At 43.3% G+C, this 14,377-nt stretch overlaps 1 protein-coding gene across 1 annotated transcript in view; it reads left to right on the top strand.

The window, feature by feature from the left end:
• Window positions 1–1,876: 1,876 nt before the first annotated feature.
• The window catches only part of FSCN3 (fascin actin-bundling protein 3), a 476,374-nt gene continuing 463,873 nt past the window's right edge, over window positions 1,877–14,377 (top strand). Inside the window, exon 1 of the mRNA XM_069629566.1 lies at window positions 1,877–2,273. Coding sequence (XP_069485667.1) covers window positions 2,100–2,273 — 174 coding nt within the window. The 5' untranslated portion in view covers window positions 1,877–2,099. The remainder of the gene's footprint in view (window positions 2,274–14,377) is intronic.

Raw genomic sequence — 14,377 nt, 5'->3', positions numbered from 1 at the left:
ATATGTCACTGATATATGCATCTATATATGTACATGCACATATATAATATACATAATTGCGGTAGCGCATTGGCATAGTTAAGCTCAATTGTAACTGTATATGGAGTTTCAGAAAATAACTTTTCTTAATTACTCTTGAACCCTTCCATGAAAAAAATCTGACAATTATCCACACTAAAATTTCGAGGTAGATGGCCCTGCATGGACATTTTTTGACTGTTTGTTAGACGGTTTTATATTTTAAAACAATGTTTTTTATCGCATTTTGAAAAGCTATTAACGTGGGGTTTTCTCACACAAAAAATATTTTCAGCTCAATATCACAAAATTGGCCACTTTGATTTTCACGATTTTCGGCAAGCACCTATATCTTATCATGAATTTATGCACTGAAAGAAATGTTGTAAAACGAGCTGGGCAATTTCAAAATATTTAAGCTTTAAGATGTATTTATATATCTCGCATGAGCACAATGAGTATGCATCTTTTATACAAACTGTACACATACATGTACATTCCGTATATCTACGCTGCATGCAACTCAGATCAAAGTCAGGACTTTGATATTTTTCTCTAGGAAATGTCTTTCTCTTAGAGGGCAGTAAAACAAAGACAATTCCCTGGAAAAAAACGATTTCCATTTGGCCTAATTTGCATACCCACAATGCCTTGTTGATGTAGCTAAGAACTGAAGCTGAACTTCCAGTGATGGCTACTAGATGGCGTTATGGAATGATTGACTTGGCTCAAATTGACTATTCTACACTATATATAATGCAGCACATCTAATTTCAACATGATATTGAAGCAATGTCAAGCATAACAACAAGGTTATTTGCACATTATTATTTTAGTACATTCTGTAAGATTTCAAATGTAAAGCAGAAGCTAAATGAACACTTTATAATCCAGTTTTCAAAGTTATGCATAGTAAAATCAAAGTGTTTGAATGATTATCTGCTCAGTATTTTGTCTTGTCAATCTGTCTATGTCAACTGACTTGGAAGTATTTCAATTTTCAAAAAGCACACATGGTGTCCTTGATCATAATGCGTCATCTTGCATAGTTTAAACACAAATGACAATTGGAAATGTAATTAAGATGCATATTTATGAGAATCCCAAATGGCCTTCACAGGTATTGGGCCCCTTTAATTGTATTGAACAATTTGTCAGGGAGTCTGAAAATAGCACCAGATAGTAATCTGTTTTAGGTCAACCAGTCTTTTCTAAGCAGGAGCCAAGTAGTGCCCAACTCTCAGACATTTGACTGCTTGCAAAAGGAGTGATTTTGTTTAATCATTAGATGCAGTGTCCACTCTAGTTACAGTATTGTGCAGAAGCAAAATGTTTGAAGCATTCAAATCACCCAAAGGCATCTACTGAACCTTACTTGTGTCACAGCCGCACAGCGTAGCTATGTCTCGAGTGATGAAAATAATTACCAGGGCATTAGTTCAATCCCAAAAGAGGTGATTCATAAAATGTGGTACAACAATTATCCAGCATCAACAATCTTACATTGTACCCTTTTATGTAAGTAGTCACACCTCTTCTGCCAGCCTATCAGAGTTTGGGTATTGGCCAAAAGACTCCCTGGAAACATAACTTTGATTCATTTTGACTTTCAAACCTTTTCCAAACTCATAATGTATGTACATTAGCACAATGAGTGGGTAAAAAGTAGAAACCTATTATATATGTACCTCCAGCTCCTGCTCTCAATCATGTGTGACCTTCCAGTTCCATAGGTTATCCAATATCTTCATCATTGACAGGCCATGGAGGAGAATGCCTACTTCACTGCTGCTGCTAAGGGGCACCATAGATGTCTCAGCAGCCATGATGTCAGGTGTTGAGTGTCACAAAGCCTTGTACTGTAATTTAGGCCACCTCCCTCCCACTGTAATCTGGCTGGGCCCTCGCCTGGAAGCTTTCATCCATGAGGTTGGATGGGCCTCACTGTCATCGTGGTGGTCTCCAGGTGGTTTTATGCTGAGACAATCATTGTATGGTTTATCAGGCTCAACTTTGTCTAAGCGTGAGGGCCAAGACTATCTCCATGCCAAGCTGAAAGACCCAGTTTTGCCCACCAAGACATGTGCTCAAATAGGGAACGTTGCCTGGACAGACAATGCCATCCATCAGCTGCGGTCACCCCAACGGGGGCTTGTATGAAAGTTGGTCTAATCAACCGAACAGGGAATTACTTAACGGTGGAGTCTTATCAAAACTGCGTCAACACCCTGGGGGTTGAACTGGGGAGAAAGCAAGTAAGTGCATCAACTTATGTATGAAATACAGATGCTGTAGTGGTGTCAGTTCATGGGTCATCCTGCACGGCCCACAATCATTTCCCTTAGCTCATTAGAGGTAAACAGTTGTTGCTGGCAAACTGGCCTATATGAAAATGCACTGTCAGGCCTTAAAGTGGTATTGGTCAGTAAGCCTGTGGATAAAGTCATTTCTGAAAGGGCATTCTGCCATTGGGCCCAGATGGAGAGTGAATACAGGGTTAGGAATATTTTATTTTGTGCCTTTTTTAAAATAGAATTGTGTCACTTGCATTGTTGTGGGTAAATCTATCCTGTAAAACAAGATCTTTCCACTCTGATGCAGTTTCATTTATCTAGCGCAGTATGCCATTTATCTGGTGCCACCATATGGATAGAAGGTTACTGAAATAGGGGATTAGGCGTAGGCCTTCTTGTAGTGCTCAGTTTTAGGATCCTTCCAAAATGTCTTATTTCCTGGCCTAATTCCATCAACATTTTATTCCATGGTGTCACTCCTGCAGCTGCAAGGCAGCCGTCCCCTAGCCAGATATTTTTGCCTAATGTCAAATTAGTCTGCAGTGTGTTTGTGATCTCGACAATTTATTATTGGAGGCAAATTGCAAACTATTCTTGGTTGAAGGCAACACATTTGTTCTAAAGGTTTCTGTACTACCACTGCATGTATGAAACATCCTAGTTTAGGGCAACATTGGTTAAAGATTAGGTTTTGTTAATGGGTTTGTGTTTCATGTGCATTTCTGTGCTGTTGCATTAGCACCTTTCAGTGTCACTTTGACTTAAATTCAGCAAAGACATTTTAGTTAGAGCCCTTGCCTACAACAGGGGCATCTAGGGCAGTCTGTGCGAACATATTATAAGGACATGCACTCCTTCTGCAGACACTGATGCCAGCTTGACACATTTTTATTTCTGCCAATGCAAACCTGTCCGCCTTGTGAGCTGATAGGCTCTCAGATACTGTACAGCCCTCCAGACACGACCCAGCCCCACAGACGTCCCCACTCTTGCGCGTTCTCAAACCCCAACATCCTGTTCAGTGCTTCCAGATGGAACCAGTCTCCCAGGCCCTATTCATCTTGCAGATCTCACTGATTCTCTAGAGCCTATTCAATTTGTGTAGACTGTTCTCTACCCAAAAGCCTAGCCTAGTATCCCAGAAACCCAGACTCCACTTTGCCAGCAGAACATACTCCGCTCCCAAATCCTACTTGTTTGTCCAGATCCTACATACTCCCTTGTTCTCAGCTGAGCCACCAAATCCTGTACAGTCCACCAAAACTTATAAAGTCTCAAAACCCTACTCACCCCCCCACAAGGCCCCCTAACCTCAGACCCAAATTCCCCCCAAAATCTTAATCATCCCCCAGCCTATAGTTAAACCTAGACCTGATTCAAAACATGGGTCCCTTATTGTCCCTCCACACTCTACTTATACCACAGAATGTCCTTAGACAGGCCTTTCAGCCCCAGCACCCACATGTGGCCCTTGACAGCAGTATGTTCGTGTGCAAATTTGAGGCAACGTGGGTTTCAGTGATGAGCACCAGGCCACACATGCATTATAAGTGATCACTTACAGCCAGACTCTGGATGGTTGTCTCTTCTGGTGGTTAATGTGGTGTTTTCTTGTTGATAAAGTGGATGCATCCTCTGCGGGATAGGTTACCTTTCCATGGGCAAATCTGGGGTTGTTAGCTGGGTGGGATAAGGTATCTTTCTGTGGGCCAAATATGGAGTCTCTGTTTCCTCATGGTGATGTGGTTCTCTTTGAAAGAAGGATTTGATTTGCATTGTATGTTGTCTTCTGAAATGCTTTGACTGGAGTAGTCTCCACATGGCAGTGTTGTTTTGCAGTGCAGGTGATGACTGGATAGGGCTGGAGTGGTTCTTTACTCAGAGCTCGACAGGTTAGTGACTCACTTGATATGTGACTCACTCTGTACCAGCCCAACTGACCTTTCAGAGGCTCTGGCCTGTCAGGACATCTCATGATTCGGAAGAATTTCAAGTCTTTCCATATGCCCACCACTTTTCAATCGATTGCACATGGCCATTCTTCTGTCTTGGCAAAACCCAGTACAGTGCCAATTTCCAAGCCTTCATAAATACAGGCACCATCTTCAGTCCTGTGGACTTGGCTCCCTTTTGTTGTTCTGCTGTTGGTGCATGCTGTCGTATGCACTTCTGCAGGTATAAATCATATTGTCTTCTGTCCGTAATCATCTGAGAATGTGATCTATATACGTTTCAAGTGTAATTTCCTTGTCTCTTGGGCCCCTAACTGGTACTCAGAAGGGAAAACAAGATCTGTTCAGAGCCACTTTGTATGACTCTACTGCATGATGTCACTGCAGACATATTGTGAGCTCACAGACTCTGAGAATATTAGGCGAGCACTTGAGCCCAAGTTCTATGCATATGCAGTAAAGAACTATCAATGTTTACCTTTACTTACTAATGTATCGTCTTTCAATCATAGCAATAATCGGGCACCTTACGGTCCCCGCAGAACACTCGAAAACAGTGAAGAGATCAAACCAAGGCAACACAGCAACAGTCAACCCGTATAATGTATTGAAGGCAGTATTTCGGGCCATGTACCTCCCAGCATTTCTATGGGGATTGATTTGTTCTTAGCACATTACTTGTGTGCCTCTGTACATTGAACCCCTGTTTAAAAGTGGGGTTTCACCTGTTTTCCAACGATTTGTAATCAACTAATCTAAGGATTGTGGTCTTGGCTGTTCCGTTTCAGGGATATTACTCCCATAATGATCTACGTGTTTAGAAAATGTTGCTTGCCATGTTTCTAGGACTAACATGATCTCAGGACTAACTGAGGTATTTTGGGGGGACAGCCTTTAGAGTCAATCTGTGCCCTTGCCACAGAAGGCATTTTGAATGATGTAGATGTGTTTGAAATGTATTAGCTGGTTCAACGGGAGCCAGGGTTAGTCCTTTTGTGTGAATGTGATGTGTATTCCCCTACTAACATGGGTATACGCGCAGCATTTATGTTTGTTTTTGATTGTACCCTTAGGGCTACTTTCCAGCATGCCAGAGGTTAATGTTTTCCTTTTCCATGGAGTACAGTGTCATAACTCCAATTGGACAGCTTAATTTGACAGCCAAGCTACCTGTGGTATGGCATTCTTTCCTACAGAGGGAAGTGCTACATAAGGTAACCTGGGTGGGTGTAGGCTGACTGGCAGGTGCCGTGACTTATAAGAGTGAGAAATTTTGACAGATGACTGTGACAGGTTTGGTCGACTTTATGTGGGGAAGTTAGCAGAAGGATGTAAAAAAAAGTATTTGCAGGGGGCATGGCCAAGATCGCAGAGGAATGAGATGTAAGATCTCAGAGCTCTCCTGTCCGTCCCAGGCCCTGGGTGCCCCAATGTCGACATATCCCAGATGTTATCCCTGTGGCCGATAACCTCAGGGATTTTAGATCCTAAACAGGAAAAGAATGAGCGCATATGGAACATAAGCTGTCTGAATCAGTGAAACAATCCCTTGCCACTCCGTTTCTCCTGGGAGCCACATTAAGATGGCTGGCGGGACAAAGCCCCAGCAGCTCTGAGGTGTGTGAGAATTGGGGGAAGAGCTCCTGGCACCTTGACCCGATAGTACAACAAACAAAAGCAGACCAGAGGCCTAGTCTGGTGGTGCAGGGGATAGGGAGGTGAGTGCTCCACAGAACGGAAGACATTGGTATTTCCTCTGCTGCCCAGTGGCCTGGGAGATTGGGAGATCCCAGCAGATCCCAGCAGATCAGACAAGTGAATAGCAAGCCCCTATCAGAAAAATCAGGCTCACATAAAATTCGGATGATGACAGAGACAGCTTTATTGTTGTTTTGCATGACAAGAAAACTAGTATTCTATATTTACTGGGAGCTGACTGCTCTAATCGGACCCACCCTCCAGACCGTTCACCTTTATAGGTCACTAGTTACCTGACACATTTGAAACCTAAGAACATTCTAGAAACCATCACTTGGGCTTCTTGCAGGAATATCCTACCTCCCACTAACACAATACATCCTTGCATTCACATTTAATTCTTCCTTGATTTCAACTTCCGGGATCACCATACCACATGAATAATCCCTCCCGGAAGCATCCCGCTGAGAGTTGTTCACTTTTCTCCCATTGTGTCATCATTCGTACTCTTCTTAGCAATTCTTTGTCCTGTGACAAATCCCATGGTATTGTCACAACTTCCATGGGGGTGGGGCCCTTCTCATGAGGCCAGGGAGGTGAGTGAGCTTCCCAATAGTCCCCATGGGGGTAGTACTCAGCGGGTGGATCTCATGGGGAGGGAAGCCCTCCATGGGACCAGTGACAATCACCTTTGGAGAAAGCGGTATTCCCCTCTCAATTCTTTCTTCTCCTTCCTTTCACCCCCCCCCCACTACCCTGTGGTTCCCCACATCTCTATCTGTATGTGTAGAGTTAAGGAAGCCAAGTCCCAGAACACTACTGAGATGAAGAAGAGTTCTACTGAACTCTATGGGGATCAGTAGTTCAGTACTGTGACGAGGATCGATGAAGCAATGAGGGATATTAGTGGAAACCAGCAGGTACAGTCTAGTTGCTGGAAGCAGCCTATTGGTTTCCCAGAGTACAGAATAGAAGAGGGAGTATGCCATTCGTCTAGTCTGCCCCTGAGGAACCGAGAATGAAGTTTGAATGCCTCAGACAGACACAGACCAGAAGAAGCTGGAGAATGGGATGCCAAGAACCAGCAGATCGCTGAAAGGCAGAGAGAAACTAACTCCACGGAACAACGCCTGGAGGGAAGCCTCACAGCCTGACTCGCTGAAACTGGAGCATCGACGCAGACTGCAGCGCCTAGAGATTTGGAGAAGCCCGAGTAGGACGCTACGCAGCAGGAACCCGAGAGCAAGGTACGGGTGCTGCCTGGTCCATGAGAGGGGCTGGAGACCGAAAGAGCGGAGCCTAAAGAGGGTCAGGGACCAGATGCAAACTAAATCTGATGATAATACCTGGGTCAAAGACCCTAAGAGAAATATAAGGACATTGACAAATACTTCATAAAATGACACCTGGCAGGGGAGTAAACCAAGGGTCCTTGGACGCCAATATAAAGGAGTCTGGGACCCAAGTGAACAGCAGTCAGTAGACACTTGGCAGGATAGTAAACCAAGTGTCCTGGAAATCCAATATAAAGGGGTATGGGGCCCAAGTGATCAGCAGAGGCAAATCCAAAGTAAATGGGTCAGGGACTCGAAGGAAATACAGAGGCAAAGCCAAGACAAGCGGGCATGGGACCCAGAGACAATAAAGAAGGGAGAGAGCGAGTTGAACTGCATAACATATCCTATGTGGAACAGTACCTGTCAGGAGAGTATACCAGATCTGTTCAGTTGGACATTGAATGAGGGGATAGAGAACCCGCGAAACAACACACCAGGGTCTGGGACCCATATGAAAGTGGGTGAGGCCCACAGAGCCGAAGCACAAGGATCAGGGACCCATAGAAGAAAGAAAAACATTTTGTAAAGGGGCTGAGGTCCAGAGCAAGCCAGAAAAAGCCTATGAGACTATTAAGGGGTCTGGGACCCACAGAGACGAGAAAGGAGTTGTAAAACAAGTCAGAGAGAACCCGAAACAACGCAGAAGGATCTGGGACACATTTGAAAGAGAAAGAGATGTTTTGTATAAAGGGGTCTGGGACCCAGACAGATGAGAAAGGAGTTGTAAAACAAGTCTGGGAGAACCTGAAACAAGCGCAGAGGGATTTGGGACACATGGTAATGAGAAAGAGATGTTTTCTGGAATTCTGAGATAGTCAAGTCTGGCAGGATAGTGCACCAGGCTTAATGCTGCAGTTTTAAGTTGAAAGAAGTAACACAGGGAAGAGACTCTCCCCCCCCGATAAAACAAGAATATGTTTTGTGATGAACAAGCCTACAATTAAGTCTGGCAGGATAGTGAACCAGACTTAACACTATATTTGAAAATTGATAGTTCAGTACTGTGTTTAATGAGCCACACTTGTTTTCCCACCACAAACTGAACTTTAAAGGTCTGTATCTGGAATGAGAGAAGCCTCCTTCTGGATCAAGAAGACACCCAGTTTTCCTTAGTTAGTTTAGTGTAAGGGGCGGAAATAGGTTTGGACCCAGGACAGTGGACACATTATTTTACAAGATATCCTGACAAAGTCCTTAGTGTTTGTGTTGAAGTAGAGCAACCTCTCATACAAATAGGGCAAAATAGGTTTTTCCTTTTCTTTATTCTGATACCCTTATAGTCCATATCGCAACTACCGAGTTTATGAAGTTACGTGGGTCTAAAGATTCTCAGCAGAGTTTCTGCAAATAGCACATTTCAAGCCCTACCTTTTATTCATGCTCTGGAGTCCACTGGGAAAACCAGTAATGGCTAAGCCAACTTTAATATAACATGGGAGTATCACAATGTCAGATAAAAGATAAGAAAAATCATAAGAGCATAACTTAATGTGGTGTCACTGTAGGAATGGCCTAAATCTCACTTTATCCTCATGTTTTCATTCCTTAATTTACTAATTACTTACATTTATAAAATATTTTCCTCCTCTTACACCCCCGAGGCTCACAGAGGAAAGAGAACATTTCAGGCTTAGCTCTCCTCTCCTTCGCCCACCTCTATCTCTTACCTCCATCTCTTGCACCTCTCGTCATTGAGGAAATTGAGTACTGAGGGATAAAGCTTTGTGATTCCCTGGAAAGAAACGTTCAACACATAGACAGGGAGCTGATTCAAGTAGATTGGAGGCTACTGTCTGCGACCAGGGGAAGGATCAGAGACAGGCAGACAGATTTTATCAGGACACTTTTCGAGTCTCACAGATCTGAACCTGCATGCCTTATTGACTCGAGTGGGTTGCAAGAGAGCAAGAGAGAAAAGTCTGACCCACGGTCTTCTATGGCGGTGCCAGGGCATTGGATGGCAGTACTTACAAAGGAGCAATTTGAGTCGTCATTGCACAGGCTTAAAGAATATTGTACCGAATTCATGAAAAATGAAATGAATGCGTTCATAGCAGATTTACCTAAAACCGTACAAAGAAATAGAGCCCTTAGGAAATAAAGTCTCAGATTACGAAACAGACACTTCCACATTGTTTTCGGCATGTGAGCCGATACAAAAAGAGTTAACAGAGCTTAAGAAAGGGATAACAGCTCTTCAAGAAAAGTGGAGGACATTGAAAAATGAACTAGAAGTGAAAATATGTTATATATGTTAAGTTATCTTGCATTTGTATAGTACCTCCTGCCATGAGTTATGGCTTTGAAAGTGCTTTGCCTGTCTGAGTGGCAAAGGAGGAGTATCATAGAACAATCAGAAGTGGTAGGGAGGAACACAGTCGGGTAGATAGTTGACATGAGGGCAGAGAATAGATAGAGGCTCAGAAAGGCATGAGAAGGACAAGGCAGCAGAGCTATGAGTACAATTCGACCAAATTTATAATTGGACTCGACTGTATTTCATGGGGCGCTGTGCCGGTTGGAGAAACAGCTTGAAAGAGGTGTGCCCTGCGCACCCGGGGTTGTGGCTGGAATGTACTCATCTCATGGTGAGCCTGGGCATGTTGAAGCCATGCCCGGGAATAAACAGACAGCAAAGCCCTTCTCCTTCCTTCCCTAGGCCCCCAACAACATTTAGGAGAGGTTGCATGTCAGAAACCTGAATTTGCCAAGTTTGAAAAAAGCTCCCTAAAATGCGAGCAAAAACAACATGAAATACTTTAGGGGATTCCTCATTATGTCGTGGTTAACAATATTATTATTTTTAACTAAAACCCTAGGCTTGTGCTTCTGTGCAAAGGGCTTAAGGACACAAAGGCTGTCTATGCCACAGACGTGGTCAGAAATTGAGCCTTCCACAGTGTCATGGTGAGCCAAGGCATGTAGAAACCATGCCCGAGAAAAGTCAGTGTGCAAGGCCCTTATACTTACTCCTTTTAGCCACGGAAAGGCCACGTTCTATACATGGAAAAGTTAAAAGGAAATCGAGGGTGCACATTTAAGCACACATTCCCTGGGAGTAGAATTCCTGGAGTAAAGCTAGGACTTGCATGGACATGTTTATAGTGGTGTGTGAGACAGGAATCATCTTAAACTGAACGTGTTAATGGGAGTTAATGTACGTAATCAAGCCTTTTCACCGTGGGCTACAATTACTGTGTCCTATTATTAGAGGTCATTGTGTGAATGTAAGGTCAAAACAAGGGTTTGGAGGTCTAATCAACAGATTAGATTTCCAGGTGCACCTTGAACATTAGACATTTAAAGCAAAACATTATAATGGAACCACAACATAATATAACATGACCTAACCCACCTAGTATAAAAGGAGTGCAGCATATTCTCCTCCCACACAAAAACTGAATGAGTACATACAAATGCAAGTAAAAAATAAACAGCAAAACCGAAGACATTACAAAACATGTTTCTACGGCTTAAAAAGAAGACCTGGCACAGCATAATGAAGTGTAGCATAGCAAACCTAACTGAGTGTAGCACTTCCAACTAGGGCAGAGCAAGGCAATATAGCTTGCTTCAGGCACATAGCAAAACTTGCCATCGCTAGGCATCCCAAACAAATACTGATGCAACCCAGGACACACAACCCAGCGCACACACACACAAATAGATCTCTGCTCCAGACTGGCCGTTTCTGGAATTGGAGGTTGCTGCTGCTGTTGGGGTTGGCTGCATGCTCTTTTGTAGGTCAATGCCATGGGTGTGAAGGCAAGGGGGCTCCACCCCTCACGCACCTCCTTCACTCTTGCCGGGGGCACTTCGCTGTTTCCTTTCATTGATAGGTGTCATTCCTCCTTTAATTAAGATGTGTTATCTCTCCTGGCAAGAGGAAGGAACATTTGGGTCCTTTTCAGTGAGAGAGTGATGGCTCATTCTTTTAAACAACTGGTGGCTTCCATACATGGAGTTAGAGCACCACATGACAAGCTCCATGAGTAAGAAGACATCACCCCTATTTGTATGGACCACTATAGTGAGGGTGCTAGCATGAATTGACAGACTGGCTTAGCAGTGGTCAGACTTTGAGCCTATCCTCATTAAAGCTTTGAGAAGGGGCCTGAAGGTTGAGCTACGCATGGCTCATGCTTTGGGTGATCCCCAAATACGACATTTGCAATGGATACAGGAAAAGCATTCGCCTGGATTGATTGGGTTTATGGTAGGAAGCCTTTGTAAATATGGATTTGGAGTAGGTATGATTAGAAAGATAACAGGGAATTATGTGACACTGTGAGCAAGAATGGAGGAAAACAGCAGTTTTTTCAGACCATTTCCACTCTACAGGGCAACTAAGCATGACTGTCCACTGCCCCTGTTACTGTTTGCATTGATAATGGAGTCTTTTTCCCTTTATACCCAACAGAGAGCCAATATATATAGGATCACATGGGGCACCGAAGAACACAAGATTTCTTTATTGGCTGACAAAGTCTTTTTGGCATTGGGGAAGCCTGACATATCTATTCCTGTAGTGGTGGCAGACACTGATTCCTTTTTCTAATGTCCTAGGATTTAAAGTAAACATGGCTAAATCAGAACTACTAAGCTTGACCTTGTCTAAGCCGGAAAAGACACAGTAGGGTGGCGAAGCGGCAGTTTAAATGGGTGAGAACATCTCTGATATGTCTAGGAATCCCCTAGGCCAATCAGATCTGAGGATTGTATAAGGACAACTATTTGCATGTCCTTGAGTACATTTGTCAAAACTTGATTAGATCGATGAGTGTGGCAAATTCATGGGTGCTTAGGTTTGATTTAGTGGGCCCACTTACACACATGAATGTGTTACCATGTTTATTGTACCTATTACAGATTCTCACGATTCCTGTACCCAGAGATGACCTGTCTAACTGGCAGAAAGAGTTCCTCTCATTCATCTTGTTGTGTAGAAAACCACGACTCATTAGGACATTTTTGTTCAGGCCTCAGGATAGGGGTGAATCGGGAGGGCGCCGGACATTGTAGGGTAGTTCAAGGCAGCGCAACTTCGAGGTGTGGGCAAGTGGATGCAAAATATCTCTAATAAACTTTGGCTCCTTACAGAGCAACCAAGGAAACATCAGTGGCTGCCAAAACGAGACCTGCCCAAAAGCTTGTATGCAAACCTATTTACTCGGATGACACTATCCGGGGTGAATTCTCTACTACTCAGGGCTTTACCTCTTTCCCATCACTACTTTAAACTACTTTGGGAAATCCAGTGTTTACAATGGGCCTTGTTGACAAATGTTTCAAAAGATCGAAGAAGGGTGATTTTCAATAATTGGGCGATATGTTTAATGTAGGTGAGATCAGAAGCTTTCAAGATTTCAAAATAAAATATGGCATTACTGAAAATTATAGACTGCAGCATTACCAGATGAAGCACTGGGAAATATAGCTAGATAACAGACTGGGTGGAGCTAGAAACCTGACCTCCTTAGAAACAATTTGGTAACATCAATCAAGGTTTCTCCGGATAAATAAACGTGTCCATGCAATATAAATACACTAAAGTCCTTATTGTAGACACGTGTCATAACATACAGCAAAACTTACATACCTCACCCACATTGGTGCAGGACATGGATATCCAATATATGGCTGTATTGACTGCCATATTTGCTATGTGAAATGTACCCCTATCCGTTGGAGATGTGTTGGAGGAATTGTTGGCAGTTTGGAACTCTACATCATGTCAAGTGGGAAGGTTTGCCTATTAGAGGCTTTTCGCTAGAGGTAAGACAACAGATTGGTTGCTACACTTCTGTTGACAGCCAAATGTTGTATACCTTAACTATGAAGGAATGCTTAATCCCCTTTTAAGGTGATGTGGCTAACCAAAGTTTGGAAAATATTGGTATTAGAACGAATTAGACATTTAATTTGAATTAACCCTAGTAGTTTCTATGCACTTTTGTCACTGGGCCTCATTACGACCCAGGCGGTAAGTTACCGCCTGGGACGTGACTTTACCACCATGGTGGTTGGCGGACTTACCGCCCCATTCCGACCTTGGCGGGGCGGTAAGTCACCAATCCCCATTTACCCTTCCCCATTCCCATTTTTGCCCCATAGGGCATAATGGGAGTGGGGAAGGCGTTAATTACGCCACCGTAAATTACGGTGGCGTAATTAACTCCATGGTCCCTTAGCGCCATGGATTTTAACACCTGCTAAAAGCAGGTGTTAAATCCGCCATGGTGCTAAGGGACCTCGTACTCAGGCGGTAAGGGTCGGCGCTGTTTACGCCGCCGTAAAACCCTTACCGCCTGAGTCGTAATGAGGCCCACTGTCTTTGAACTATGCAAATAAGGACTGTGAACCTATTGTGTCTTGCAAAACTGTGATTCTTTCGATGGTTGCCTGTTTAATGATTTTGAAAACGAGTGAATGTATGGTATGGTTAATAACTGATGATCTTGTATTTTAGGGGTGATGAGCAGGGCAGCTGAAGATAAAACATGCACGTTGATTCTCCTGGCAATTTTGAAATTCACAATTCATATGTAGAAAGGAATGTTTTTCTATATCAGATTCAATTGCTAATAAAATCAGTTGAGAAATAGAGAAGGTGATTGTGGTAAGGTGTCCCTCTACCTTTTCCCTAGACTAGTATATAGTCTAGGGAAAAGGTAGAGGTTTCCATCTAGTGGTTCCCATCCTTTAGGTGTGGCCCCTGTGAAGGCATCATGAAGTAAAGACACAGACAACAGACTTCAAATTCAAACAAATTATAGTTATTAACTTAAATGTCAGGATGGTTGAAGGCCTAACTTGCCCTATGCTAAGGTGGGATTTACCTACCTGAACAAAACCAAGGAAAGTCTGCATCAAAGAGTTCAACTTAAAAGTCAATCTGTGTCTAAAACCTATTCTTGCCCTCACAACTAAAGCTAAAAAATGTTTAGGAATGTTACCAACAAAATAAACATTGCTTAACTCAAAGTCTGAGCTTCTTCCCGCTCTCAACTTTCTTTCAGCTTCCCTTCCTCAAGTGTAAGAAAGTTCCATAAAAAGTGTCAAGATTACCTTTCTTCCG

The sequence above is a fragment of the Ambystoma mexicanum genome, chromosome 12, assembly GCF_040938575.1.
Source record: "Ambystoma mexicanum isolate Mex_15411 chromosome 12, UKY_AmexF1_1, whole genome shotgun sequence".
Taxonomy (NCBI): domain Eukaryota; kingdom Metazoa; phylum Chordata; class Amphibia; order Caudata; family Ambystomatidae; genus Ambystoma; species Ambystoma mexicanum.
The sequence above is the reverse complement of the archived record's forward strand: the minus strand, read 5'-3'. Positions and strand labels throughout refer to the sequence as shown.